Here is a 25,921-nt window from a genome sequence, read left to right on the forward strand (position 1 = left end):
GTGCTGTCATGGGGGGGTTGTGTCATTGATGGCTCCCCAGGACTGCGGATCTGGGGGGGTCCCAGCCCTGCGGCCGACTGCCCTTGTGCAGGTCCACGTGCACGGCTCAGCCAGAGCTGCTGGTGATTTTGAGGGTGATGAGGGTCCGGAGCAGCCCTGCTTGGGCGAACAAGTCCCTTCTGCCCCCCTGCCAAGCCCGGGGAGCAGGACGCACCCTCCCGGGGCTAGGAAGGCAGCGGTGGCACGCGTGGCTGTAGGGATGCTCTTGGGGACGCGGTTCCTATTCATCCTCACCCTGTATGGCCCCACAGCTTGCGTTTGTGGGGCAGGAGGTCTGGCCTCGTGCCCAGCTGCGCCTGAGCGTTTGGGGTTTACCCCGATGAATCTTTGTACCTGTTCCCAGCGTGTGTGGCACTGGGATCCCTGTGCCAGCCGTGCTGTGCCAAGCCATGGGGCATGGGGATAGCTCCTGGGATCAGTGAAGGTTTGGGGCATAGGGAGTTTGGTTTTGAGTCAGTTGGGCAATGTTTGCTGGTGCGGAGGTTTTTTCCACAAAGAAAAAAGCAAGTTTGGGTCAACCAGCCCAGATGATAGCAGAGTGGCTGAAAGGGGAAGGCAGGAAAACCGGCAGCGCTGGGCAGCCAGCAGCCAGCTCCCGCGGGGTTAAATGACATATCAACAGTTTTGGTTTGTAGCGATTACTTTGCTTTTACTATAGGAAATGTTTAAAGATGGGGAAGCTGAAATAAGCAGCTGTACTGGACCTCAAATACGCATTTTCCAGTGGGTGTCAGGACTTCAAGGATGCGCTGGTCTGTGCCCTTGTCCTCCCTGCATCCCCGTGGCGGATGGGTTTCACCCCTTCACCTCGGGGGTCCCAGAGGGGAGCAGGGCTGTACAGCACGGGGAGGGATGGGGCCGGCGTGGTGCTGAGCCCTGCAAGGGGAGACTTCCGCGTGGGCTGTGTCCTGCGCCCCGGAGAACACACACGGGTGAGTTATGGATGGAGCCATTAACCGCAGGCTGTGCACAGAGCAGGATGAGGCCGTGGGCAGGAGAAGGGACACAATGTCCTTCTCCCTCCTGGGGGATGGTGTTTGGGAGCTGGTGCTCTGGCAGGTACCCGATGCTGCCTGTGGTTTTGGAGACGCTGGGCTGCCCTGCCAGCAGGACGGCGTTGCCTCCGCCGCTGCCAGCAGCCCTGGCCACACTCGCCGGGAAGGAAAAAGCCATCGAGGCGGTGGCGGAGCCGCGGGAGAGGCCAGGGGACAGTCACGGCCAGGGACGGTCACGGCTGGGTCCGGAGGGCTCACGGAGGGGCTGAAGGGGTGGGATGGAGGTGTGAAGGGAGGCCAGCGCGGAGCGAACAAAAGCTGCATTGAGTGACAGCACCCGGCCGCCCCACCGCCAGCGGAGCAGGAGCCTGGCCAGGAAAAACAGGGCCTGGAGCGGGGAGCACATCGTGTCCCTGGCTGGGGCCGCCAGGGCCCTCGGTACATTCTGTAGCGGAGGAAGCTGGCGCGGGGACGGGCTGGCTCACCGGCTGCTGCAGCGCAGCTGACCCCGGCGGGGAGAGGCGCGGGGGGCTCCCCCCTGGCTGCTGCACCCTCCGATTGCTCACCGGGGCTAATTGCGTAACGAGCCCGGCTGAGAACGGCCGGACCCCCCTCCCCACCCGCTCGCTCAAGGCGGGGTCAGAGGCTCCTCGGTTCTAGGTCAGCGCTGGGGGAGGAGGCGATGGGGTTTGTGTGTGGGGGGGGATCGGGGACCGGCTTGCAGACAGCGAGCGGGCGCCGTGCCCAGGAATTCGAGGATGGTTTGCAGGCTGCGCTGCCCAGGCAGCAGCGTCTAATTCAATTAAAGCTCAGTGTCACGAAGCCGGGAGGCCGGCAGCGCGTGGGAGCCGGGTGGGGGCCCCCGCGGGGAAGGCGGCCGTCTGAAGGGCTGCCAGGTCCCCTGGGAAACAGCCCCGGCGTCAGTGAGCTGGGGGTGTCCCGACCCCCCAACCTCTGCTGGGAGAGCTGGCATGCCGGGCATGAGGATGTACCCAGATGCCCACAGCCCAGGGACCCCATGGAGCTGCTGGAGGTGTCACCCCCCAGTTCGGAGGTATTGAGGTGACCCCGGGTGCTCAGACCCTCGGGATGGGCTTCCAGGTGACAGGAGTCGGGAGCAGCTGCCTTGTGCAGTGACGCATGGCTTCCCATTGCTTCCACACCTCCCTCTGCCCCCGGCATCCTCTGTCCCCCTCCATGGCACTCCACCCCAGCCCTGCTGCAGTTCCCATCCCCTCACCTCCCCAGGAAAAACCCAAAATTAACAACCAGGGGGGCTGTGGATGGGGTTCAAACCCCTGCGGTTTGGGCTCAGGGCATCATCTCCCTGCAGTCCAGAGCTGATTTGTTCCTGGTGGTCTGGGCACCAGTTCCTCCTGCCCCTTTTTGGATATTTTGTGACCACCACCACCCCCCCTCCCCGGACACCTATTTTTTGGTGGCTTTGTTTCCAAGTGTCTGATTCCTCCAACAGAAAGACAAGACCCTGCTGGCAGCGTGAGCCCAAGGAGGGTCCTGCAGCAGCGAGCGGCTGAGCCCGGCAGCCCCTGGCATCGCTGCCAGTTTGCAGGCAGGGCAGGTTTTCAGGGTCTCTTGCTCCAGAGGGAGTCAGCACTAAAAAACAGCCCCGAGGATGCTGCATGGCCTGACCTGGAGCATCTCCACCTGCCTTCCAGTCCAGCTGACAGGAGGGGGGCTGGCCCCTTTGCAGCACCCATCGCTCAGGGTCAGAGTGGCCCCACGGGGCTGTGGCGGTGCTGGGGTGGATCCGGCTCCTCCCTTGAGCGGCACCGGGACTGTCAGCTCTGGCTGATGTAATTTTTGCCATTATAGGTAAAACTGCTCTGCCTCGGGTGGCGAACTCCTCTGAGACGGGTAGAAGGGGATTGTTGTGATCCTGTTGCCTTGCAGCATCCTACAGGGAACTGCTGCCTCCCCAGGTGTGCTGCCTCCTGCTCGGGCTGCGGGTGGTTGCAGATTCATTTTCAGAGCTGTGCTGGGGGCCAGAGGCTGCATTTCCCTACCCTGGCAGCCCCGACTGTAGCTCTGGTTACTTGTTACCCCTGGTCCTGCTGGTTTTATACCTGGTCTGGAAGGACCCCTGCAGCCTCCCTGTTGCCTCGGTGTGTGTGCAAGCGCAGCCCAGAGACCACCATGGTGGGCTGCGGCTGTGGCTTTCCTGCCACCCTGTGTAATCAAATAGGGCTTGGAGAGGGGGGACACCCTGCCTGGGGTAATGGTTCATCCCTGGTGGGGGGAAAACAGCTGAGATTTACAGCTGGGAAAGTTTGGGGCAGTGCAAGAAATCTTGGGGCGTCCCCAGTGTTTGTGAGCCCTTGGAGGGAAGAGCAGAGACTGTGATTAATCCAAAGGCAACCTGGGAGTGCCCTGGGGTGGGATCGCTGCCAGCCACCCGGCAGAGCACTGAAGGATGAGCTGATGGTGGGGAGCTGCAGGCAGGGGAGCGTGTCCCTGGGCATCGCTGTGGGGAGACAAAGCGAGCAGGCAGCGGCGCGGTGGGTAGCAGGCACCAAAGCACTTGGCCGGGGCTGGGGTGCAGTGGCTCCTCTCTCCCTGCTGCCACCAGCCCAGCAGAGCAGCCCCAGGCGGGGTGGCAATGTCCCCAAGAGGAAAGCCCCCACCAGTGCTCCAGAGGGATGGCAAGGTGGGGCTGACCCTATCGGGACCCCCAGGGCATGTGCCTGTCTGGCGCAGGGCAGGGACCCCCTTGCAGGAGGAGAAGGCAGATGAAGCCGGGGAGCCGGGGTGCATCGCTGGGCCCCCCCCCCCCCCCCGCTCCGCTTCGCCACCCTCCCTTACCTGCGGGATGTCTCCTGCCGTTTCCCTGGCAACGGCGATGGCATCCCGAACACCTCGGGCAGAGTTTCCCTGCCTCCCCTGCGATGTCATCCGCCGTTTCCCGGGTAACCCAGCATCCGGAGCCGGCTCTGGCAGGCAGGTAGAGGAGGACCTCAGCCCACCCACCGCCTTCTGCTGTGCCCAGCCGTTCGCCACCCGAAAGCAGAGCACTGGTGGAAGGGCTGTGTCTGTGTGGTGGCCCATGATGGCCTTGGGTGGCTGTAGCCGAGCTGTGGGGCAGGCCCGGGGCTGCTCTTTCTAGACACAGGGATGGGCAGATAAGGCAAATGGCCTGGCAGCCTTGGGGGAGCAGGCAGCCCTGCCTGTCACACACAGAGCCTGGTCCATGCTCTGCTCCCTGAGGGTGCCTTGTGGGTCTGCTTGGCATTGGGGACCCCAGGGAATGGGCACCTTGTGGGGTGGAAGGAGAATGACACCCACCCTGTGTCCCACCCCATCCCTGCACAAAGGGCTGGGGACTGTGGCTGGACTTGTGGGGAGTCGGTGTTTCCAAGGGGAGAATAGCCAAGGGAGGTTGGAAAGTGTCCGGGACAACCGGTAATTCCCTTTACTGGTCACCTTTGAGCAACTGATCTTGGCAGGAGGTGTTGACTTCCAGGAGGGCACTGGTGAGCCATGCTGAACATCCCACTCCGTGCTGGTCCTGGGGCTGTTTTCCTTCAGGCGATTCCCTTAATGCCCTGAGCCTGTCCTGGGATGAACGCACTGAGCAGAAAGTGTGCTGGCAGCTGGCATTGCCCCCCTTGCTCTATAAACAGCTTTGCTCCATCCCAAGCCCAAGTGTCAAGTTCTCCTGCTCCCAGTGCAAGTCTGCAAGAGACCAGAAACCCCACTAAATCCCACTGCAGCAGAGTTTAGTGCTGGGTCCTGGGACAGGGACGGGACAGTGGCAGCCCCAGGTGCTTTCTCCACCAGGAGCCTGGGAGGTCCCTTGATGCAGCAGGGGTGGCTGTGGGGGCCCCAGCCCAGGCGCCGAGGGGGCCGGGGGGATTGTATTTGGATGAAATCGGAGCCTGTGGCGCGGCAGTCGCCAGGATTTCCCTGTGGATCCTGCGCTCTGCCCCACGCGCTGGGGCCAGGGAGGTGAGCGCAGGCAGGGGCTGTCAGCTGGGGTTTTTTGGGGGGAGCCACGGCTCTGCTGGCAGCCAACCGCTCTCCTGCGTGGCCCCCGCTTGGGTGCATCACTTTGGGCAGGGGCTGGCTCGCTGTGCCCTTGCCTGTACTGCCTGGACAAAGGGGGTCTGCCAGCCCTATCCTGCCGAGCCTCCAAGGCAGGGGGCTGCCCCAGGGAGAGCCCCCTCCCTTTCTGAGCCCACCAGTGGGGCTGTGCTCACACCCCCAGCCTCGCAGGGTGCAAACACATCGGTGCAACTCTGCGTGCGCGAGCCAGCGTGTCACCATGGGGTGACACCAGGAGTCCGTGGGCTGCCCCGTGCCTTGCTCGGCCGTGGTGGCAGCAGTCACAGGCAGGGCTGTGCAGGAAGCCCAGTGACCCAAAAAGGGCTCAGCGGGTGCCTGGAGGCTGCAGGGTGCCGGAGGTGCCATAGATGGGAAGCGTTGGGGTGCGGGAGCCTCCTGCCCCGGAGGGTGTTACCCTGCCCTGCAGTGAATGGCACAAGCCCCAGTGCTTGCCGGGGCACGGGGAGGGGGGGGCTTGCAATCCCCACCAGCTGGGTGGCTGATGTGTGTGGGGGAGGCCTCCCCTCCTCCCGGCTCCCTGCGCTGTGAGTAAGCACAGGCTGGCGAGACCCCGGCGTGAGGAGCTGTGGGGGTGGCGGGGAGGGGGGGGCCGTAATTAGCAGGTGCAGAGCAAGCTGCTGCCGGTCGGGTCAGCTGAGTCACCGCGCAGGCGGCGTGTGTGCCGCGACACACGCCTCTGCATGCAGGCGTGGGTGACGGGGGCACAGGGGGTGGGTGCTGGGGACAGGGCGCTGCAGGGTGGGGTGCGGGGGGGGCTCTAGCTGGGGGTGCACATGTGTGGGGTGGGTGCATGCTGTGCCCCTGCGTGTGTGACCAGGGGAGGCGTGTGACACCCCGCTGCAGGCTGGTGACATCCTGGGGCAGGGCTCTGTGACTCTTCCAGCCCTGTGCCGGTGGCGGCTCTTTCAACCCCACTGGGAAAATGGAGTTTTTTCCAACTCCCCCACCCTGAGACTCATTTGCTTTTGGCTCCTGTCCAGCATCCAGTGGGGGCTGGGAGCCTCTGGGGAGCTCACTGGCTGCCCCCATGGGGAACTGCTATGGGTGCTCCTCAGGGCTAAGTGAGGTAGAGCAAGGATGGACCCCGCATCCCTCTTCTCCTCCAGGACCCTCTCCTGCTCACGAGCCACCCCCTTGCCCCACATGCCATGCCAGTGACCCCTGAGACCACCCCCGTTGGGGAGGCCCACAGGACGCCCCGGGGTGCTGTCACCCCCCTTTGCCATCTCCATGGGTCCTGCAAGCTGTGAGCAGGGTCAGGACATGGTGTCTGGGGAGGGCTGGGCTGGCCCTGGGGCATAGGCTGGGGCTCCGGGACATGGCAGAGGGCGGGGCAGAGCTGACTCCTGGAGCAGTGACCGTGGAGCAGCTCTGCCAGCGACTCCCTCTGCCACAGCCCTCTCCGTGCCTCAGTTTCCCTTGACGGCAGAGAGCCCCAGGCTCTGTGGGTGGGGGCAGCATCCCTCCTTCCCGCAGCTGATGGGGCTGAAGCTGCAGAAACATCCCCAGGGCCCTGCGGTGACCTTGCTCTGCTTGCGTGACTGTGGCTCGCCGAGCATGTGCTGGGGGGGCTTCAAGATACGATGAGCATGTCAAGCAGGATGCTCAGGGCAATGGGGCTCCGGTTGGCCCCCCCAGTGTCTCGCCGTCTCTCCCAAGAGGGTCTGAGTGTGGCTGGGGACCATGCAGTGCAGCCCTGGGCACAGGCTGAGACTTTTCAGCTGCCTGAGCAACATGAAAGGCACGGCGGGCTCAGCCCTGCTGGGAGCTCCCGTCCCGACGCGTCTCGCCCCGGGGTCCACGTGTGCGTGCGTGAGTGTGAGCACACAGCACGAGCAGGCAGCTGAGCCTCCCTGCCTGCGTGGGATGAGCAGGCAGCAATTCGCCTGCTGTTTTCACCAGCGCCTGCCTGCTCCATGTGACCTGGGGGACAGGGCTGCTTTCCAGGGGCTGTTTCGGAGGTGCTTGATGTCCCTCAGGTCCCCGCAGCAGAGGGTACCGCCCTCGGTGGCATCTCAGCTGTGCTGGCATCTCTGGGTTGCCTCTCCCTTGGGCAGGGACGTGGTGCATGGATCAGGACCTGGTGCCTTTGGGCTTGCCTGGGCCAGGAGGGACATCAGCGTGAGGCCATTTCCCGCTGTGTTTCTGGCCGTGCAGGGTGCACGGTGACAGCTGTGACAGCAGCTCATGCCACTGCCTCCCTGTCCTCATTCTCGCAGGGTGCCAGCTCCAGGCGTGGTGCATTTGCCCCTGCCAGGTAGGCAAGCATGGAGGTCTCCTCTTCCTGCAGTGGCCAGTTCCTGCCTGGCCCAGGTGGGCTGCACCAGTGACACGGGGCTTTGAGCCCTCCATCTCCCATGCACACACGATAAAAAGGAAGTTGGAAGTGGAAAAAAGGATGTTGCGTGGGTTTTCGGGGGTTTCTGTGCCGCAACATGTGCTGGCGTGGGGTGCTCTGGCTGGAAGGGCTGGTGTGGGGCCAGCTGGCACTGGTGGAGGTGACAGAGCTGGACCCAGCACCCAGCCAGCCCGGATGGTGCTGGGGGATGCGCCATCTCACAAGGCTGAACGAGGAGGGGTGGCTGGATGTGGCCCACGGCGGGCATTGCTGTGGGCTGGGGTGTAGAGCAGTGTCCTGCGAGAGGGACAGCAGTGTGGGGACAGCGGGGAGAGTGCGGGAGCCTGCCAGGACGGGCAGGGGTGCCATGGACTTGAGCAGAGCAGGTGGACCCGACACTGCTGTTGGCTAGAAACTGCTCATTATTTTCACAGACGTTTTTTAAATAGTGCTTCTTGCAACATTTCTGTGTAGTATAGCAAGTCCCCATGATGAATATTCTCCTGTCACTAAACCCTCCTCTGCCCCACCTTTGGGGTCTAAAACCTGCAAACTAGTAGAAATATTTGTTTTATTGAACAACTGAGACTTTTTTATTGGAATAAAACTGTTCCATGAAACATCTTTCAGCCAAGAGCATTTGATGTCAGGGATGCCCCCAGTGTACTGTCAACCCGTCTGGTCCGCATCCACCTCGGGGCTGAGAGCCCCAGTGCTCCCACACCTTTGCCTTCTGTGCTTGCTGGTGGCAGGATGAAATCTCTTGCAGGATGAAATCTTCTTTCAGAAGCAAAAGGTTCCTTTCCGTGTACGGCCAAACTAGCACCTCATCTCCAAGGGCTGCCCTGAGATGCATCTCCATGCATCTGCCCAGGGTCTGCTGCCTTTGCCGGGGAGTTTGCAGAGCACAGGGAGCCTGTCCCTGCTCTAGCAGCCAGCACAAACCTGCTGGGGTCCTGTGTGGGACACGGAATATCAGAAAGGGTTTGGCTTTGCTCCGTGGGCCCCTTGAAACACCCATGGCTGGAGCTGTTGGACACAGCGCAGAGGGACTCACTGCTCCTCTGAGCATCCCCATGGGGCTCATCCCCAAGGGTGCCGTGGGGCCACGGGGCAGGGGGGGGGAATACCTGGAGCAGAGTGAGCCCCAGCGCATGGCTCCGTGCCGAGCTTTCTGTGCTTTTTTGGGTACGGTCCAGCTCTCAGGGTGAAAAGCAGGGCAGCCTTGACCAAGCAGACACGAGGAGGATGGGGCTGGATGCAGAACCCTCCAGGGTTTGGGGTTGCTGCTGCTCAGATCAGCACAGTGCTGCGTACAGTCGGGGCATTCGGGCAGGTCAGTGGTACGTGTAGCCGGGACCTGCATCTCTCCCAGGTGGCCAAATGACCCAGAGGTGGGGTTCCATGGCACCCCACAGAGCGGTCATCTCCCACGGCTGTCCGAGCATCACCGTGTAAAGCAGGATGGTGCAGGCTGAGCCCCGCTGCTTCCCTTGTCTTCCCCCTGCGGGCTGCAGGCAATGAAGAGGAGGCGGATGGTTTCTCTCCCGGGAGCTGCCAGCTCCTCTGCCCGGTGGGGTTTCGACCCCCCGCGGGGACTCAGCATCCTTCTTGAGGTGCCTTGTACATCCTTCATGGGTGCTGGGACTCCCCAGGGTCTCTCAGTGTGGTTTGATCTGCCTCGCCTTCGGAACCGGAGCAGTTCTTGTTCGCTCTGGGTGTACTCAGCGTGGGTACAGGCAGGGCTGCCTATGGGTGCTGGGGCACACGTCGTCCCCAGCCAGCCACAGCCCCAGCACCGGGCAGTGGCGGGGCAGCCAGCAGGGAGTTAAAACAGTACACGAGGAAAAGGGAGTGCAGCTGCTTTAATTATTTGGCTGCGGTGAGAACTTGGTGTGGAGGAAATTGAACCCAGGGGAAAAAATACTGTAATTTCATGCAAAAATTACATGGCAGGTCTGAGTGATTTACTGCAGCTATTTTGGTGGCCAACTCTGGGGTGTAATTAGAGTATTACTGGATAAGTGGCTGATGGTGGAGAGGGTCTTTCTAAGGCATCTCACCTGGTCTCGTGTGTTGGAGAGGAGTCCAGGCAGGCTGGGACTGGGATGCTGGGAAGGGGCGTGTTTTGTCCCCAAAGGCGAAGGAGCTTGATGTCTCTCAGCTGGATGTAGGCACCTTGCAGAGCATCCCCAGCTATGCTGGCACCCTGTGGTTTGCCAGTACCCTTGGGACCCTCGAGGGAGGCTATAGGTCTTATCCAGCTCGGGGTGGTTGTGCGGGGTGGACGGCACGGCCACGCTGTGTGGGTCTCTCAAGGAAGGGGGTGAGTGGGCTCAGCCCCCCCCCGGGGAGCTGTGCAGGGGGGATTTCTCAGCACGTGGCCTGGTGCCACAGCATTTTCTGAGAAGCTGATTTACCAGCTGTGAGTGTCGGGGTGCTGTGAACTGGGAGGCTGGGCGCTGTGCTGGACTGGGAGGGCAGGTGCTGCAAAGGGGACAGAGTCTGGCCGCATGCTCGCCCTGTGCGCAGCAATCCCCTGCTGCTGCCAGCCCCCCAGCCCCTCCTCAGCATCACTGCAGGGCTTGGGATGAACAGGGCGAGCAGCAGGGTCTGGCACAAGTCCCCCAGGCAGTCCCGTGCCCAGCAGCACCGTGAGGTCCCCTTGCCATCTGGCCAGGGCAGGTGGCCCCACAGCCTCTGGCTCTGCCACATCCGGAGGGCAAGTGGGTGGCCGTGCCAGGGCCAGTCAGCTCGGAGATGGATGACACACGGGCACAGCTTGTCTGGTCCATAACCCCCCTTCCCTCTTTTGGCATCGGGTTACAGGGCAGGGATATGGGACATGTGTGGGGCTGGAGGCAGGCAGGGCAGGCAGGAGGTGGGCAGAGGCTCCCAGCTGTCTCCTGCCTCCCGCCAGCCCTGCCCTGGCACCGGTGTGCAGCCTGCAGGCAGGGACCGCATAGCCAGGGAGTGTGTGGAGCCAGCCCATCACCTTGGCATTGGGGCACGCTGCAGCACCAGCCCGGCTCTGCCAGGGCCACGTCTCTGGGTGGCACCCGGTGCCGAGGTGAGCCTGCAGCCGGGCTGCGTGCACCCACCACTCTGGGACTGCACCTGTGCAACTCCTGCCTGCTTGCAGGGTGCTGGGAAAGGCCGGGCTCCCCCGAAACGTTCCTTGCTGGGCTCAGCCCTGAGCTCTGCACCCCAAAAGTGTAGCGTGTGCCTTTAGCAAGGGAGACTGCGGGGACAGTGACACCACATCAGGTCCAGGCGCCCATAGGAGGGTCCCTGAGCCCCCCAGCCCTGCCTGCTCTCTGCCTACTTCCCTGGGAGGTGAGCATGCCTGCTTGTTATCTGCAGCTGCCCTGGTGTGATCTAATGAGCCCTTTGGGGAGCGTGTAGGGCGGGACAGGTGGTGCTGGGGGGATTCATGGAGATGACGGTTCTGCAGGGGATACAGAGGGATTACTGCATTACACATCATCCCCAGAACTCCGCCTCTGCCCCTGCGGCCCCACTGGTCCCCCTGGCAAAGCCCGGTAGCACCGAGGATGGATGGTGCTGGCTGGGAAGGCAGTATGGTCCCCTCGGGGTGATGGTTGGAGCTGCCTGGCAGGACAGGGCTTGGGACAGACACCGTGGGGTGAAGGGAGCTCTCCCCCTCCAGTCACACTGGAACTGGCTCTTCTGGACCCTCCTGTCCTGAACCAGCTCCATGGCTGGAGGAGGAGGTGTCATGCAGAACCCCAGCAAAGTCACGGCAGGTTTGGGGGCTGTGCTGGCCCCTTCAGGAGAAGCCCAAGGCTTTGGCCAAGGGAGGAGCAAACCAGAGAGGGGAGTGTCTTTGAGCAGGCTGTGCGAGCTGAATTTACCATCCAGACGTCCCTCCAGCACTGAAATCACCTGAGCCCAGTCCTGATGCTGTCCCCATACATCTATCTCCTTCCCCCAGGGCTGGGGGGACCTGCCCCCTGAGCCAATTCACTGGGACCCAGTGGCCGAGCTGATGTGAGCCCCGCTGGCCAGAGTGGGCCATGGGGAAGATGCTGGTGCTGTGTTTGTCCCCTCTGGACAGTGGGGAAAGGCAGTCCCACAGGGCATGGGCACTGTGGGTGCTCTCAGGGCTCTCAGTGAGGTGTCCGGGGATGGGGACAAGGTAGGACCCACTGGGGCAGGGAGGATGCTCCTGGTTTTGAACGGGACTTGGAGTGATGGCAGCTGGCTAAAATAAACCGGCTGCCATGGCAACGGTAACACTCCCATTGCAGAACTTGGTAGCAACCAGCTGTTTGGCAGCAGCGGTAATCAGGGCCAGGAGAGGATGCTCCGTGCTTGCCATGTCTGCTTTGGTGGCACCCCCGCCACCACTGGGACGGTTCCAGCCTGGGCATAGGAGTCTCCTGATGTGGCCGATCTGCCCTCTGCCAGTTCCATCCTGGCCGGGAGGTGTGCAGGGGCTCCCCCCTCTCTGTGCAGCCCCAGCATGCAGAAGAGGCTGAGCCAAGCACCCACCCGGGGCTCTCCGTGCTGAGCCAGGGTGCGTGGGGGCTGCAGAGTGGGGATGCCCCAGTGGGCATCCGCGGCCAAGGGCTGTGGAGCAAGTGCTGGGCAGGGGGGGCTGCCCGGGGGGCATGGGGAGCGGTGTGTGGTTTGATCTGTGTCAGTCACTTCTCCGGTGGGTTTGGGAATCACTTGCAGAGCTCGTGGTCAGGAGGGGAAGGAAGGCACTGAGCCAACTGTGAAACACAAACTCAGCTGCCAAGTGCTCAGGGGCAGTGAGGGGGAGTGCTGTGCCAGGGCGTGCAGCCCGGGCTGCTCCTGGGGGGGCTGCGCTGGGGGTCACACCCACTGCAGACCACGGGGTGTATGGCAGAGGTGGGCCAGGACCTGCACGGGGCCAGGGGATGGGCTTTGACTTGGGGACCCGTCCAGCCGCCACAGCACTCGTCTCTGTCCTGAAACCTGGCCTGAAGCCCAGGCAGCCACAGCCAGGCTTGGGATGGGGCTGGTGAGTCCTGGCAGTGGGTTGGGGTCACAGTGGTGGTTTCCACCCAGACCTTCTCCTTCAGGAGAGGCTGGTCTGGGGCACGCCATCACCCAGCCCCAGGGAACGGCAGAGGGGCATGGGCAGGGGGCTGGGCAAGCATCTGGCACAGCCTGGCCCCATGGTGCGAGTTCCCAGCTCCACTCCTACACCCCAGAGTGTGGGGCTTGCCTGGAGCCATCCTTTGCCCCACGGCATCACGGCTCTGTGGGGCAGGGCAAGGCTGGACCACCCTGCCCAACCCCTGCCAGGCTGCAGGCCCAGTAAGCCCCAGCTGCCCCTCTCCCCCCACCCTCGAGCACGCCCAGGGGGTGATTAGCAGCTCCTAATGAGATGCCGTCTGGGCTTCGAGCTGGCCATGATGTGTGAGGAGGCGGGAGATGCTCTGGCCCGGCCATGCTGAACAGCCTTCAGGCTCCTTGCATGTCAGCCACCTGCGACGGCGGGCCTGGGATGGACACGGCCTGTCACGCCTCTAATGGGCATTTGGTTCAATTAGCAGCACGTCAGATCGGCTCTGCTCAGGCGATGCACTGACCCGAATACACTCGTCTCCGCTCGGCAGCCGCCGGCGAGACCCCCGCGGCGGGGAGGCGGGTGCCCTCCCCCTGCCCCCTCCGTGCCCTTTCGGGCAGCCCGGCCGTCCCCCCTGCCCAGCTCCAGCAGCGATACCCCAGGGAAGGATGTGCTGAGGAGGGGGGGGACGACACAACCCCGGCTCCCCACGGGCAGGACACCAGCTGGGGGGCAGCGAGCTGGCTGCAGGTGCTTGAGACAGTGTGAGGGGCTGGGGGGGGGGGGGGTTTAAGGGGCATTGCAGGGGAGCTGGCTGTAAGATGCTATAGGGCAGAGAGCTGATGGAGCAGGTCTGCTGTAAGATGCTGCAGAGATACATCTGTGGGATGCTGTGGGGCGCAGCACGGGGTGCTGTGGGGCACTGCAGAGAGCTGGTTTTGGGGCCCTGCGTGGGGCGGTGCAGAGGGCTGGCTGTGGGGCAGCTGCGTGGCTGCAGGGCACTGCAGAGGGCTGCCTGGGGTAGGAGCGGGCAGCGCAGGGGGGTGGCAGAAGGTGCTATAGGGCAGTGCAGAGCACAGGCTGCGGTTTTGGAGCAGAGGAGATCCCCTGCACGTGGCAGCTGCGCAAAACTGCCGAGCCCTGCGCCAGGGGCTGCTCCTTCCTGGCAAGCCGGTGCGTGCTGCCTCAGCCCCGGGCGCAGCAGGGAGGTGGGGAGATCACTGGGGCTGCTCACAGCAGAGAGGCCGCCGGGGATTCACAGCCCTCCTGAGCCCGACGTGCTTGGGGAGCCCAGTGCAAAGCTGGAGGGATCTGGTGGAGTTGGGAACTGTTAATGTTGGGTTGATGGTTGGACTGGATGATCTTCAAGGTCTTTTCCAACCTAGACAGTTCTGTGATTCTGTGATTCTGATTCTGTCACAGGTTCGGCTGGATTTACAGCCCCCTGGCTGCCCTCACCATGGCTTTCTCCTCTGTGCTGCTTTCCCCCACCTGGAGCCTGTGCTGGGTTGACCAGGGGGCTGCCGTGGCGCGGGATGATGTGCCAGCAGCCACGGGAGGTGATGGGGGTCTCATCAGGCGCGGGGATCTGGCTGCTGCCAGCATGGGGTGTCCATCCCAGTCGCGAGCATCTGGGGTGCTTGGCATCGCTCTGGCGTGCGGGGCGTGCTGCCGTGGCGTGCCAGCTGCCATCTGCTTGCCGGGCAGGCCCGGGCCCTGCTCAGGATGTGGCTCTTTGGTGCCAGGGCTGGTGGGCTGCGCAGAGCCACCAGCCGCTTTGGGCAGGGCCAGTGGCAGGGGGTAGGGCTGCCCAGCCCCAGGGGATGGTGCCCAGGGGCCACAGTGATGGCCATCGTGCACTTAGCTGCTGGTGCTCGTGGGCAGTGCTGTTTCTTGGGTTAATACGTCTTCAGGCGTGTCATCGGTGACTGTCCCATGCCACTGCCACCCCTGCATGGCATCCCCGGGGATAAGACACCATCGGGGCTGTCGGCAGCCTCTGCCCCCTGCAATATTTCCTCCAACACTGGCAATTTTTATGTGCGAGAAGTAAATAAGCATCAATTAACCCCTGGAGCCATCCTCGTGCTGCTGGAGAGCAGCCAGCAGAGCACTCGTTAGCGGCCCTGTCGCTGCTTCCTCCTGTTAACCAGCGTGTGAATCTCCGCCAGGTAACGGGCTCATTAGCTGGATGGACCAGCAGCCCGGACAGACGTACAGACCCCGATGCAGCCCGGCCGTGGGGCTGGGGCTCGCTGGGAGCACACGGGGTCTCTGCGGGCACGGCTGGGCTGTGCTGCCGTTGGGAGGGGTAGGATGTGCGGGGAGGAGGCTGGAATTTGGTGGTTTTGCTCAGAAAAAAAACAGGTGACATGGGGACAGCAGGGAGGGGTGACAGCCCAGGGACAGTGATGGGGACAGCAGAGGAGTGCAGGGGATGTGGCAGGGACAGGGGCAGGTCAGGGGGGCTCCCTCAGTTACTCTCCCCAGCTCTGGCCAGGACCAGGGCTTGTGCAATGCGGCTCTCGCTTGAATTGCACTTGTTTCCCCACCCTGTGCTCTCCTCGGGGCACGCAGGGGGATGTCCAGCACCCCGAGACCCATGGGCACCCCAAGGCTGGAGGAGTGACCCCTGGGATGTGCTGCTAGGGTGCTGGCAGCGGGGATCGGCACGGGGATCGGTATCCTGCCAAGGGCACCTTTGTGCCTGGCATCAAGGCCTGTCCTGGGGTCCTGCAGCGCCGGGCACTCCGGTCAAAAGGACACCGGGGGGGGGGGGGCGGGGAGGGGGGGCAAAACTCCCAGAGCAGCAGCAGCAGCATCGCTGCCAGCTGCAAATTGATAGTCAAGTCACTCATCCAAACAATAGGGTCCGGCTAATCCTTTTACAATGGGACTAATTGCTAATCAGACCGATTTCACACTGGCTGTTCCCCTGACAATGAGGCTCGGTGGAGAAGGGCTCTTGGGGGGGTGAGAAGGCTCCATGGTTGCCCACAGCTCCCACCAGCCCCCCATCCCTGTGCCAGGCTCTGCAGCAGGGACTGTCTGGGCCAGGCCCCGACAGATGGGCACCGGGATGGCACCGGGGTCTTCCAGGTTGGCGAAGCCTCCAGCAGCTGGTGGCCAGGGGCTGGCACGGGCTCCAGCCTCATCCTCCCTTGGGTCCACCTGCAACATCTGGCAGCCCTGGTGCCACCTCCAGCCCTCACCTCCACTACCCAGAGCATCCCTGCCCCTTTGCAGAGCTACAGGGGTGAGGGCTGGTGCCTGAAATGGTGGATGTCATCCCCTGGCACGGTCTGGATGTGTGCTGGGGACTGATGCTCCTTGCTCTGCACCGTTTGGGTACCGCAGGGCTGTGGTGCTGTGTGGGGACAGGATGCTGGGAGGGTTTCTCTGCTTTGAGGAGGGGCCTGAGCCATTGGAGTTGTGTGGACAAGGAGCGGGTGCCATGGGGTCAGACGGGGATGAGGAGGGAGACACAGCAAGGGTGCAGGGCATGGCCAGCTTCAGGTTGCTGCGAGAAGTGGTGCAGGGCTTTGGGTTGCAGGGCAGAGAGGGGCAGAGCAGTGTTGGAGGCATCGTGGGGACCCTGGGGCTGGCACCAGCCTTTGCCTGCTCCCCCTGCACCCTGTCAAAATCTGCCAGACCCTGGTGCACACCCCTGCCAAAGCAGCTGCTGTCAGGGAGGTTTTGCCAGCCCTGATGTCCGTGGCCCATCACCGCACTGCCAGGGGCTGGCCAGGAGCTGAGCCCCACATTTCGGGCCATGCGATCACGCGCTGGTCCCTGCCAGCCCGGGGCTGGGTGCTGTGGGATGCTGGGTGCTGGGGGGGGGCTGCCTGGGAGCTGCTGGGGGGGCGTGGTGGTGGGTGAAGAAGGTCCCTGCCTGCGTGGCGTTAATAAGCTCCTGGCCCACCCCCCGTGCAGCCCGCTTGCCCTGCGTCGTGCACCCCGAGCCACGGCCAGCCGAGCACGTCGGGGTGCTAATGAGGAGAGAGCTGGGCTCGAGGCGCCTTACACTTAATTGCCGCTGTCTTTTGGCTCTTAATGAAGCTCCACTGCAGAAGAGGCAACAGCCTCCCCTCCCCTCCTCTCCCTCAGGCAGTCTGACCCCGCCAGCCTCCCCCCACCAGCCCTGTCCCCTGCCCGACACCAGCCTGGCCCTGGGTCCGTGGGCAATGCTGGGTGCCTGGGTGCCCTGCACTGGAGCTGCAAAGTGGGAGGGAGGCAGTAGCAGAGGAGGAGGTTAGCACTGTGCTGAATGTCACCCCCGTCCAGCTGTGGCTTTCCCAAGCCCCCCCCCAAACACCGGCTTCTCTCTCTCTGTGCTCTGCATGACAGCTCGGTCCCAGCTGCAGAGGGCTGCAGCGTCTCCTGCCTCCTGGGCTGAGCAGACCCAGGGAGCGCTGGCAGTGAGGGAGCAGGGCTATATAGGGGGTCCCCAGTCCTCCGAGGGGGCTCAGCAGCAGCTGGGCATCACCCCAGTGAGACCTGTTTGGGTGTCCCCAGCCACCCGGGTGATGTGTGTGGGTGCAAGGTGGCACCATGGGGCTGAGCTGGCTGGTGGCTCTGGCTCTGCAAACATGATGGCCACGTGCTCTGTCCCCTGCCTCTTGCACTGCGGCTCAAGTCACACAGAGGGGAGCTTGGGTCATCTTGTGGCTCAGGGGAGAGGTGTTTAGGGGGGTCGGGGAGAGTTCTCCCTGTCAGGCAGGCTGGCCCAGGGCTTGGCTTGCTCCAGCTGAAGGTGATGAGCAGCGGCATGGGCAGCCACCACCACATGTCCCAGCCTGTTCCCTGATCCGTGCCAGCCATGGCCTGCCCCCTCCCCAGCTGTGCATGGGGCCATGCAGGAAGGGGTTAACGGCTAGCCCATACCTGCAGTTGCATTTTAAAGATGTGAAATTAAAGCCCGTAATTTATTCTCCCCACACACGAAGGAGCAATTAGTTCTAAACACGGCTTAATCAGTCAGCGCGAGATTGATTTCTGTAGACTTGGATTTGGTGGCTGCTGGCGAGGAGCCAGCCTGGGAGCAATCTCCAAATAAATGAAGTGCAGAGAAGTAAGCCATTACATAATATGATAGATGAGGCTGGAGCTCACTCGCCTCTTCATTAGTATTCCACTGTACACCGGCAACGGCACCAAACTTTCTCCGCGGCACCTTGGTTTCTTCCCCCTCCTCATCCCGCTGCGCCTCCTGAAGCTCGGCAGGGGCAGGAGGAGCTGCCTGCCAAGCCCCGGGCCCACAGGCCATGCTGGAACAAGGGTGTCTACACCATGGACTGATGTTCTTCCCTGGGCTCTGAGTCTTGGCTTTCCCCTCTGGACCCTGGGGAAACCGGGGCACAGGGAGCTGGAGCAGCATCCCATGAGCTGCAGATGTTCAGCAGCAAGAGCAGATGTTCTCACCCCCTCTTCCCCTGGCTGGAGCTTTGAAAGCATCTCCCCAGGGTCACCCCAGCCTGTCACCCCACAGGGCAATGGCAGCTGGGGATGCTTGCGTTGGGACGTGGCCCCTGGTGCAGGCTCCCTGACTCCTCCAGCTTTCTGCAAGGGCATCCCCGCTCCAGCCAGTGGCAGGAGAAAGCCAAGATCGGAGTGTTGCTCTCTCAGTAGGAAATTCCCTCGAGATGCTGGATGGGGATGCAGGGAGCCAGAAGTGTCTGGGGAGAAAGCAGTCCCCAAGCAGCCCTTGTCTGGGCAGTGGGGGTTGTAGCTGAGTTTGCAAACCCCGCTGTGCTGTGGTGCCCGAGCCTCTCGGTGCCTCCTGTCCCTGCCACCAGACCCAGCCTGCAGACAGGCGGAGAACCAGGCCCTCTCCGCCTGTGGCCCCCGTCCCTGCTCACAGGGGGTGACAGGCATTTTGGGGACAAGATCTTGCTTACCTGGTGCTGACACGTTGCTTTGGACTGCGGTGGTGCCGATTCACACTGCGCAATGCCTGCTTCTCCCTTCCTGGTGATGAGGGAGGAGGGGAGCGCACCGCAAAGGGGTGCTGGGCAGGGAAGGTGGTTTGGAGCCAGTTCCAGAGGGTTGGTGCCCAGCAGTGTGTGGGCAATGGGGGTTCCTCTGCCCATGAGGCTGGTTGGGTGCCTGGCAGTGGGGAGAGTGGGCTGGGACCTTTGCAGAGGTGCACATGGGCAAGGCTGTGCTGGAAGCATCCCGGTGGGCTCTGCTTGGAGTGTGGGTGGCCAGGGTTGGGAGGGATGGAGAAGACCTGGACCTCTGCACGGACATTGTGAAGAGCCTGACTCTGCCCCTGCTTTTGTTGCCTCCTCACTTTGTCCCTCCCCAGGCTCCTGCCAGGGAAGAAGAGTCCCCTGAGACCTGGCCCTGCAGGCACAGGGCTGGCACAGGTCCTGGGACATGTGATAAAGACCCCCGCCACACTCCTGTCATGACAATAATTGCACTAACGGTAGAGAGCCGAATGATGCAGCAAAGGGCCACCACCTGTGAGCTCCTGGGGGTGAAATGACCATCAGTGCTGTGGGATGGACCCACCAGCTGAGCCCTCTGAGCCCTGACTGCTCTGGTTCAGACAGCCATGGTGTCCCAGGGGATGGAGCCCAGGTCCCCCATGGTGCCCCGTGTACCCCTTCAGCCCTGCAGGCATCCCCCTCCTGCCTGGGATGCTGGAGCCGCTGCTGACCATCCCCTCTGTCCTTGCTGTCTCCACAGAACTCCATCCGGCACAACCTCTCCCTGCACACCCGCTTCATCCGCGTGCAGAACGAGGGCACCGGCAAGAGCTCCTGGTGGATGCTGAACCCCGAGGGCGGCAAGACGGGGAAGACGCCCCGCCGGCGGGCGGTCTCGATGGACAACAACAGCAAGTTCCTGCGCATCAAGGGGAAGGCCAGCAAGAAGAAGCAGCTTCAGGTGACGCAGGAGCGCGGGGAGGACAGCCCTTCCTCCCAGCAAGCCAAGTGGTCGGAGAGCCCCGCGTCCCATGCTAGCGACGAGTATGACGCTTGGGCGGACTTCAGGACGCGGGCCAACTCCACGGCCAGCACGTTGAGCGGGCGCCTCTCGCCCATCATGTCCAACCATGAGCCAGACGAGCTGGAGGAGGACGATGGTACCCCCTCCTCTCCACTGATGTACCCCAGCCCCTCCAGCACCATGTCTCCTTCCCTCAACGCCCGCTGCTCCGTGGAACTGCCCCGGCTGACTGACCTGACTGGCACCATCAGCCTGAACGAGAGCCTCGGGGAGAGCATGCTGGAGGACCTGCAGGACGGTTACACCATGAGCCCTTCGCAGCAGCTCCCCCCAGCCGCCCTGCGGCAGCGGAGCTCCAGTTTCACCTTCAACTCCAAGTGCTCCACCATGGGGGCTGCCACCAACACCTACTGCGGGACTATCTACAGCCAGCCAGCCATGAGCCTCATGCGCCGCCTGCCCATGCAGACCATCCAGGAGAACAAGCAAGCCACCTTCTCGCCCGTCAGCTCCTACAGGAACGCCTCGCTGCAGGACCTGCTCTCCTCCATCTCCTATGCGCACAAGGAGAGCATGGTCCCGGGGGACCTGCCCCTGCCGCAGGCCAGCCCCATGGTGCCGGCCCGTGGCCACAGACACAACCCGCTGCTCTGCGGGAGCGGGGAGCAGGGTTTGTCCTCTTACCCGTCCCACTCGGGCTCTCTCATGAAGAGCAACGCTTTGTACCACCCGTCACCAGCCGGTCACCACCCTGCGGTCAACACCAGTGCCTTAGCTAATCCTGTCAGCCTTATGAGCTTGCCCAGTGACACGTGCAGCATGACAGCCATGCCGCACCACGGGCATCTGCATTCCTACGCTAATAACCAAGGGGCACACATGAGCTTGCTGGATTCGCTGCAGGGCCCCTACCCGGGGGCTGTCCACCCCCCCGTGTTGGGCCAAGACAGGTTCCCAGCAGACCTGGACCTGGACATGTTCAACGGGAGCCTGGAGTGCGACGTGGAGTCGATCATCCTGAATGACTTTATGGACAGCGACGAGATGGACTTCAACTTCGACTCAGCTCTCCCGCCGCAGAACGGGCTCAACGTGCCCGCGCTGCCCGGGGGTCCACAGCCCACGAACCAGAGCTGGGTGCCCGGGTGACGCCCACCCAGGGCGGGGGGGCTCACCACTGAGAAGCCACGAGGGGAACATTGAGACTAACTTTTTTTTTTCCTTTCTCTTCTGCCTTTGTTTGTTAAGATGGGCTAGAGCCATCGGTCTGAGCTTGAGGTTGAACATGAAACACAAACCATAGGGTCAAATACTGAGATGGGGTAAGGCCCCCAGTCCCCAGCCCACACGTGTGCCCAATCTGCTGGGTCCTTCCGTGAGCATCCTCCAGAGGACGCAGGGCAGGAGGGTGAGAGAGGCAACCGGAGCCAGGCAGGTCGGGGGTGGGGGGAACAGGAAGGGAAAGCCTTTCCAGATGGTCCCAGTGCCCCACTGTGACGGTGACAGTTTGATTTGTCCTTGGGCTGGGTGACGGAGCAGTGATGGCTGGTGGCATGGGACACCCTGTGTGGGCATCCCTCTCTGGAAAGGTTCCCTTTTCTCTGAGCCACCTCAGGAAACGAGTCCTCTGAGTAGAAGTGTCAAGAGTGGGGACCCTGCCCCAGGGCAAGGGGGGCCTCGTCACCCTAAATCCTGATGGAGATATGAGCTCTGCCAAGCCTGCATGCCCAGGTCACCTCCACTGCGGGTCTCCTTGCATGGCTCCCGGCAGGCTTTCTTGCCAAGCAGTGAGAAGGCGGGGTTGGTGATGGAGGGAAGGCTGCGCAATCTGCAGCCCTGGGAACAGCATCTCAGCAGCCCACGCACCCACCAGTGGATGGGAGTGCCACAGTCATGCCTGCTCGTGGGAAAGCTGCGGGACCCTGCCTGGAGCAGGCATGGGCACGCTCCTGCACGTGGTGCACAGCCCTGCACGGGGTGGTCCTGCTGGGAGTGACGTGCTGCTGGCCTGGGTCTCCCGTGCCAGAGGCTCAGGGGGAGCTCACAGAGTGGGGAATGGGGGTGTATTTATTTGATTTCATGCACTCTTTTGCCATTGAGTTTTTGCATTGGAAGGAAAAAAAGGGTTGATCTTAGGGAGAGGAGGAGAGAGGCCATGGGCAACACTGATGGCTGTGCCCCATCACACGTCTCAGCTTGGCTTGGCCATGGCTTTGGGTGTTGGGTGATGGGGTGGAAGCTGGGGGGCTGTGATGTGGGTCGTCCTCGAGAAGGGGGGGGTGTGCATGTGAGGAGGGGAGGGATGTGATGGCCAGGCCTCTGGAGGCAGCGTGGGGTCCACCCTGCCCCAAGTCTGGGTGACCCATGCTGCTTCCCCTGTGTGCAGAGCTCAGGGAGGTGCCACAGGTCTCACAGCCGGGGCTGGAGGGCTCCTGGGGAGTTGCTTCTGGTTTCAGGAGTGACCCCAGCCAGCAGCATGCCTGTCCCGGCGGGCTCGCTCCCCATCCCCAGGATGCCAGAAGACCCAGTCTGGGGGGCTGTCAGCAAGAGGGGTCAGCCCTGGTGCACCCATCTACCGAGGGCCAGCGCTCCATGGGGTTGGAGACCACGACTCACACGTGGTCCTGCTGTGTGTCGGGAGCCCAAACCAGCCCCACTGCTTTGCGGGGCAGGAGTGGGCCAGCGTCCCACTGCCATCCTGCACAGCTGGGGTGAGGGCTCCCCGCTGCTGGGTTTTTGAGCAGGGGCAGCCAGGCAGGTGGGCAGCTGGAGTGGCTGGTCCAGAGGAGATGGGGGGCTGGGAGGAGAGGCAGTGGGAGCTGCTGCTCCATCCCACGGGGTCTCTGCACAGCCCGTCTTCCTCCTGGGCACCACAGGCTCTCTCTAAACCCCCTACCCCTGGGTTACAGCAAGGATTAGTCCAGGGAACCAGCACATTTCCCCAGCCCAGCTCTTCCCTTCTGGCTCCAGCACCACCTCCTCTACCACGGTGCAGGCGCTGGGTCCCACCGAGCCACGGGGGAAGCATGGCTGCTCAAAGCCAGGGCAGCGTGGGACCCGTGGGTGGGCACCCCCTGCTCCTCTCCTGACCCATGTGTCTGTGGCAAAGTGTGACAGAGGAGCCCCATGTGCCACTGTTCACCTTTGCCTTGGGCACACAGCGGACATAGTCTTTAAAGACATTCTTACAAGTTAATTAATTATGTTTACATTATTTGATCATGTACAGAATTTAATATATTCTATTATATATAATCTTTCTTGAATGCTTTTTTAAAAAGGATTATTCTTTGGTCAGGATCATTACCGCATTTGTTTTATACACCACCTCTCGTTTCAGGCATATTTAAAATCATTGGAAACCGATTGCAAATGGCTATTTAAACCCGGCACCCCAGCTCTGCACAGGGGTGTGAAGGACTGCTAGCGAGGAGAGGCAGGGAGGGCAGCTGGGGCTGCCGTGGGAGAAAAGGAGGGCTCTGCCCTCCAAGCATGGGAGAAAGGGAAGGGATCCTGGTTCTTCCAGGCCTCCGATCTCCAAGCACACATCCAGCAGCACACCAGCACGGCAGATGGGATGCTCAGGTGCAGGGACCCCCAAAAAGCCCTTTGGTGTCACAGATACGGGCTGACCATCATCGCGGAGGCGAAGCCGCACCAGCAGTAGGAGAAACCCCCCTCCTTGTCCCACGCCTGCCCCACTCTCCCCGGCTCACCTCCCCCTGCCCCGATGAGTGGTGCCCCCGGGCATCCGCCCCTGGGGAACGTCCCATTGCGAAGCTGTCTTTGTGGTTCGTGACCGTGGGGTTGTCGTGTGTGCGGTGGAGTCGTGTTGGTAAGCGTCGTGTGTACAGTCGTCGTGCGGTGCGAGGGACGGCGGGCAGCGGGAGGCAGGCACAGAGAACCCCCCAAGTGGCTGGGACCCCGGGGAAGGGGTGGGGGGGGGTGGAGGGGGAGGTGAGACGGGCTGGCCCCACCGCGGTGGAGGGGAGCGAAGCTGAGGGACCCGGGGGTGCCCAGGTGGGGTGGTGGTGATGGCACGGGGGTGTCGGGGCCGTGCTTTGAGCCCGTGGCGCAGGCAGGTCCTGGGGGTGGCCGGTGCGGCCGTGCCCCCTGTGGCTCCCACCGCCCCACTGCTGGTGCTGCTGTGAGTGCAGGGAAGGGGAAACCACGGCTTTATCTCACTGTCCGGTGGTGGCCAAGGCTCCGGGTTCCCTCTCTGGAAACAGCTCCCTGAGCACAGGTCACCTCATGTCTCACCTCGCTCGGCTTCAGTCTCCCTGCTCCATCACCCCCTCTCCCTCCTGGCGCCCCCCGCCCCACAGGACAGACTTTGGGGACAAGGAGCATCCTCTGCTCCCAGCCCTGCTCCTGCCCAGACCCAGCCTGGCCCGGAGCGAGGAGCCAGCGTCGAGGGGATGCCAAAGGGGCCCCACCGATTTGCTTCATACGGCGGTTTTCAGTCCGTCCTTTCCCTCATATTTATAACTGTACAGACTGGGGGGGAGGGTCTCTGACAGGCGTCATCTCTCACCACGCATCTATTGTAGGCAATGGTAACTTTCTTGATCGTGCTATTAGAGTTTGTGTATGTGGCAATGTAAAGAACTGTGTATAGTGCATTGTACAGCATATTTTCATGAATAAAATTGTTTTAAATATTACAAGGCAGGACTGCTGCCTTCAATGCTTATGTATGTCTCGGCTGGGACAGGAGGGACAGTGCCAGACCAGTGAAGCTGTGGGGACCTGGGGAGAGCCACCAAGGAGAAGATGTGATGTTTGGTGAATCTGAGCTTGCACCCAGCATGGGGATGGTTGAGCTGTGGAGGTGTCTGTGCCATCCCACCTGGACACAGACCTCTGGACATCATCCTGGGCAGTCTATAAATATATATATTTACTGACTTTTACCAATATTTCCTGAGACTGACAGCCTGCCTCAGTGTCACTGCTGCCCGGTGCAGTGGTGGGTGACATTGTCCAGCTCATGGAGGTGCTCATGCCCTGCACCCACTGCCCCAATCCCCTTTGCTCCCAGTGAGGCTCCCTGGGTGCAGCTCCCAGCCACTGGCCTGGAAAGCCCCGTTTTCAGCAGGTGTTGGAGCTGTTTGGACTGAAACTTCCTCTTCTTGTGGGTTAATTTATTTCCTACCCTGGAAAAAATTGCTGAAATGACTGGAGGCCATGGCTCCTATTTTGGGTGATGATTTAGGGTCTTGGAGCAGAGTGGGTTGGGAAAACACCTCTGTGGTTCAGAGCTCAGGTTCAGGGATTGTGTCTGCTCTAAGACCCCTCAGTCAGCCCTGAAAAGTGGACTTGGCCACCCAAGGGGCTCCCCAGCATTCATCAAAGCAGGCTGGAGAAGCTGAAACCCCTCTGAGGGGCTCTCAGACACAGAAAACTGAATATTGCCCTGCTGTCAAGGACCGAAGGGGTTGAGGGGACAGGTCCCCTCCGAAACCCCTTTGCTCACGCCAGCGATGCAGCCAGCCGATCTCTTCTCGTCCTGCCTCTCCTCTGGGAGATTTTTGGATGGCTTCTCTTCGGGCTCTGCAGGGAGGGCAGGACTCATCCCAGGCCACTTGGGGAGGACTTGAATTCAACTTCTCCCTCGATAAACAGCTAAAACAGTGGTGGGGAAACTGAGGCAGCCTCCAAAACCTATTTCAGAATATCCCCACCATCTCTCCATGGTGCCCATGTGGTGCCCGGGGAAAGGGGCTGCTGGTGGCTGTTCACAGGAGTCTGTGCACACCATGTGCAGTGTCTGAGCAATACACCTCTGTCATATTGCACTTGTGGCCACGCACCCCAGTGTCACCAGTTCAGCCACCTCTACTTGCTGGTGTTGCAGGTGGAGCATCTTTCCACTCTTGTGGATCCAGCATTGTCTCCATGAGACACCCAGTTCTAGCCCACGGATGGTCTGGTGGTAACTTGGAGAAAAAGTCATTAGTGAGGCAGGGCAGAGGTGTCTTGGAGGTGCTCCCAAAGGCCTGGCACATCCCTGTAAGCTGGTCCCTGTATGTCAGTCCTGGACAAAACGATGAAGGGGAGGAGGGATTTCAACTACTAAAGACTCTTCTGTCAGAGAATTCCATTAGTGCAGAATTTAAATGCTGTGGCTCAGCAGAAGGGGGGGTTTCAGCCCCTGACCCAGCAGTGAGCCTGCCTGGGTGTGGGAGGTCACTGGTTTTTGCCCTGTGCTGGCACGGGGCACTCGGGGACCTGGCACAGCTCTGCTGTGGTGTGTGTCATGCGTCAGGAGCTACTTCAGAGCCAACGAACTCACAGCGAGTGGGGAGCGTGGGGTCTGTCTCTGTAGGGCTGGAGGAGGGGTGCTGCAGGGGATGCCTCTGCCTGACCAGAGGGAAGCAGAGGGGCCCCTCTTTGGTGGCCGAGCTCCCTGGGACAAGAGGGTGTCTG

General features: G+C 62.1%; 1 protein-coding gene across 2 annotated transcripts in view; it reads left to right on the top strand.

The window, feature by feature from the left end:
* Nucleotides 1-24,159, top strand: part of FOXO6 (forkhead box O6) — a 39,987-nt gene extending 15,828 nt beyond the window's left edge. For both annotated transcript variants that reach the window (XM_074894441.1, XM_074894442.1), the window contains one exon: nt 19,229-24,159. In XM_074894441.1, the coding sequence (XP_074750542.1) occupies nt 19,229-20,641 (1,413 nt within the window). In that variant the 3' untranslated portion in view covers nt 20,642-24,159. The remainder of the gene's footprint in view (nt 1-19,228) is intronic.
* The last annotated feature ends 1,762 nt before the right edge of the window (nt 24,160-25,921 follow it).

Source organism: Strix uralensis, chromosome 25, assembly GCF_047716275.1.
Source record: "Strix uralensis isolate ZFMK-TIS-50842 chromosome 25, bStrUra1, whole genome shotgun sequence".
Classification (NCBI taxonomy): Eukaryota; Metazoa; Chordata; class Aves; order Strigiformes; family Strigidae; genus Strix; species Strix uralensis.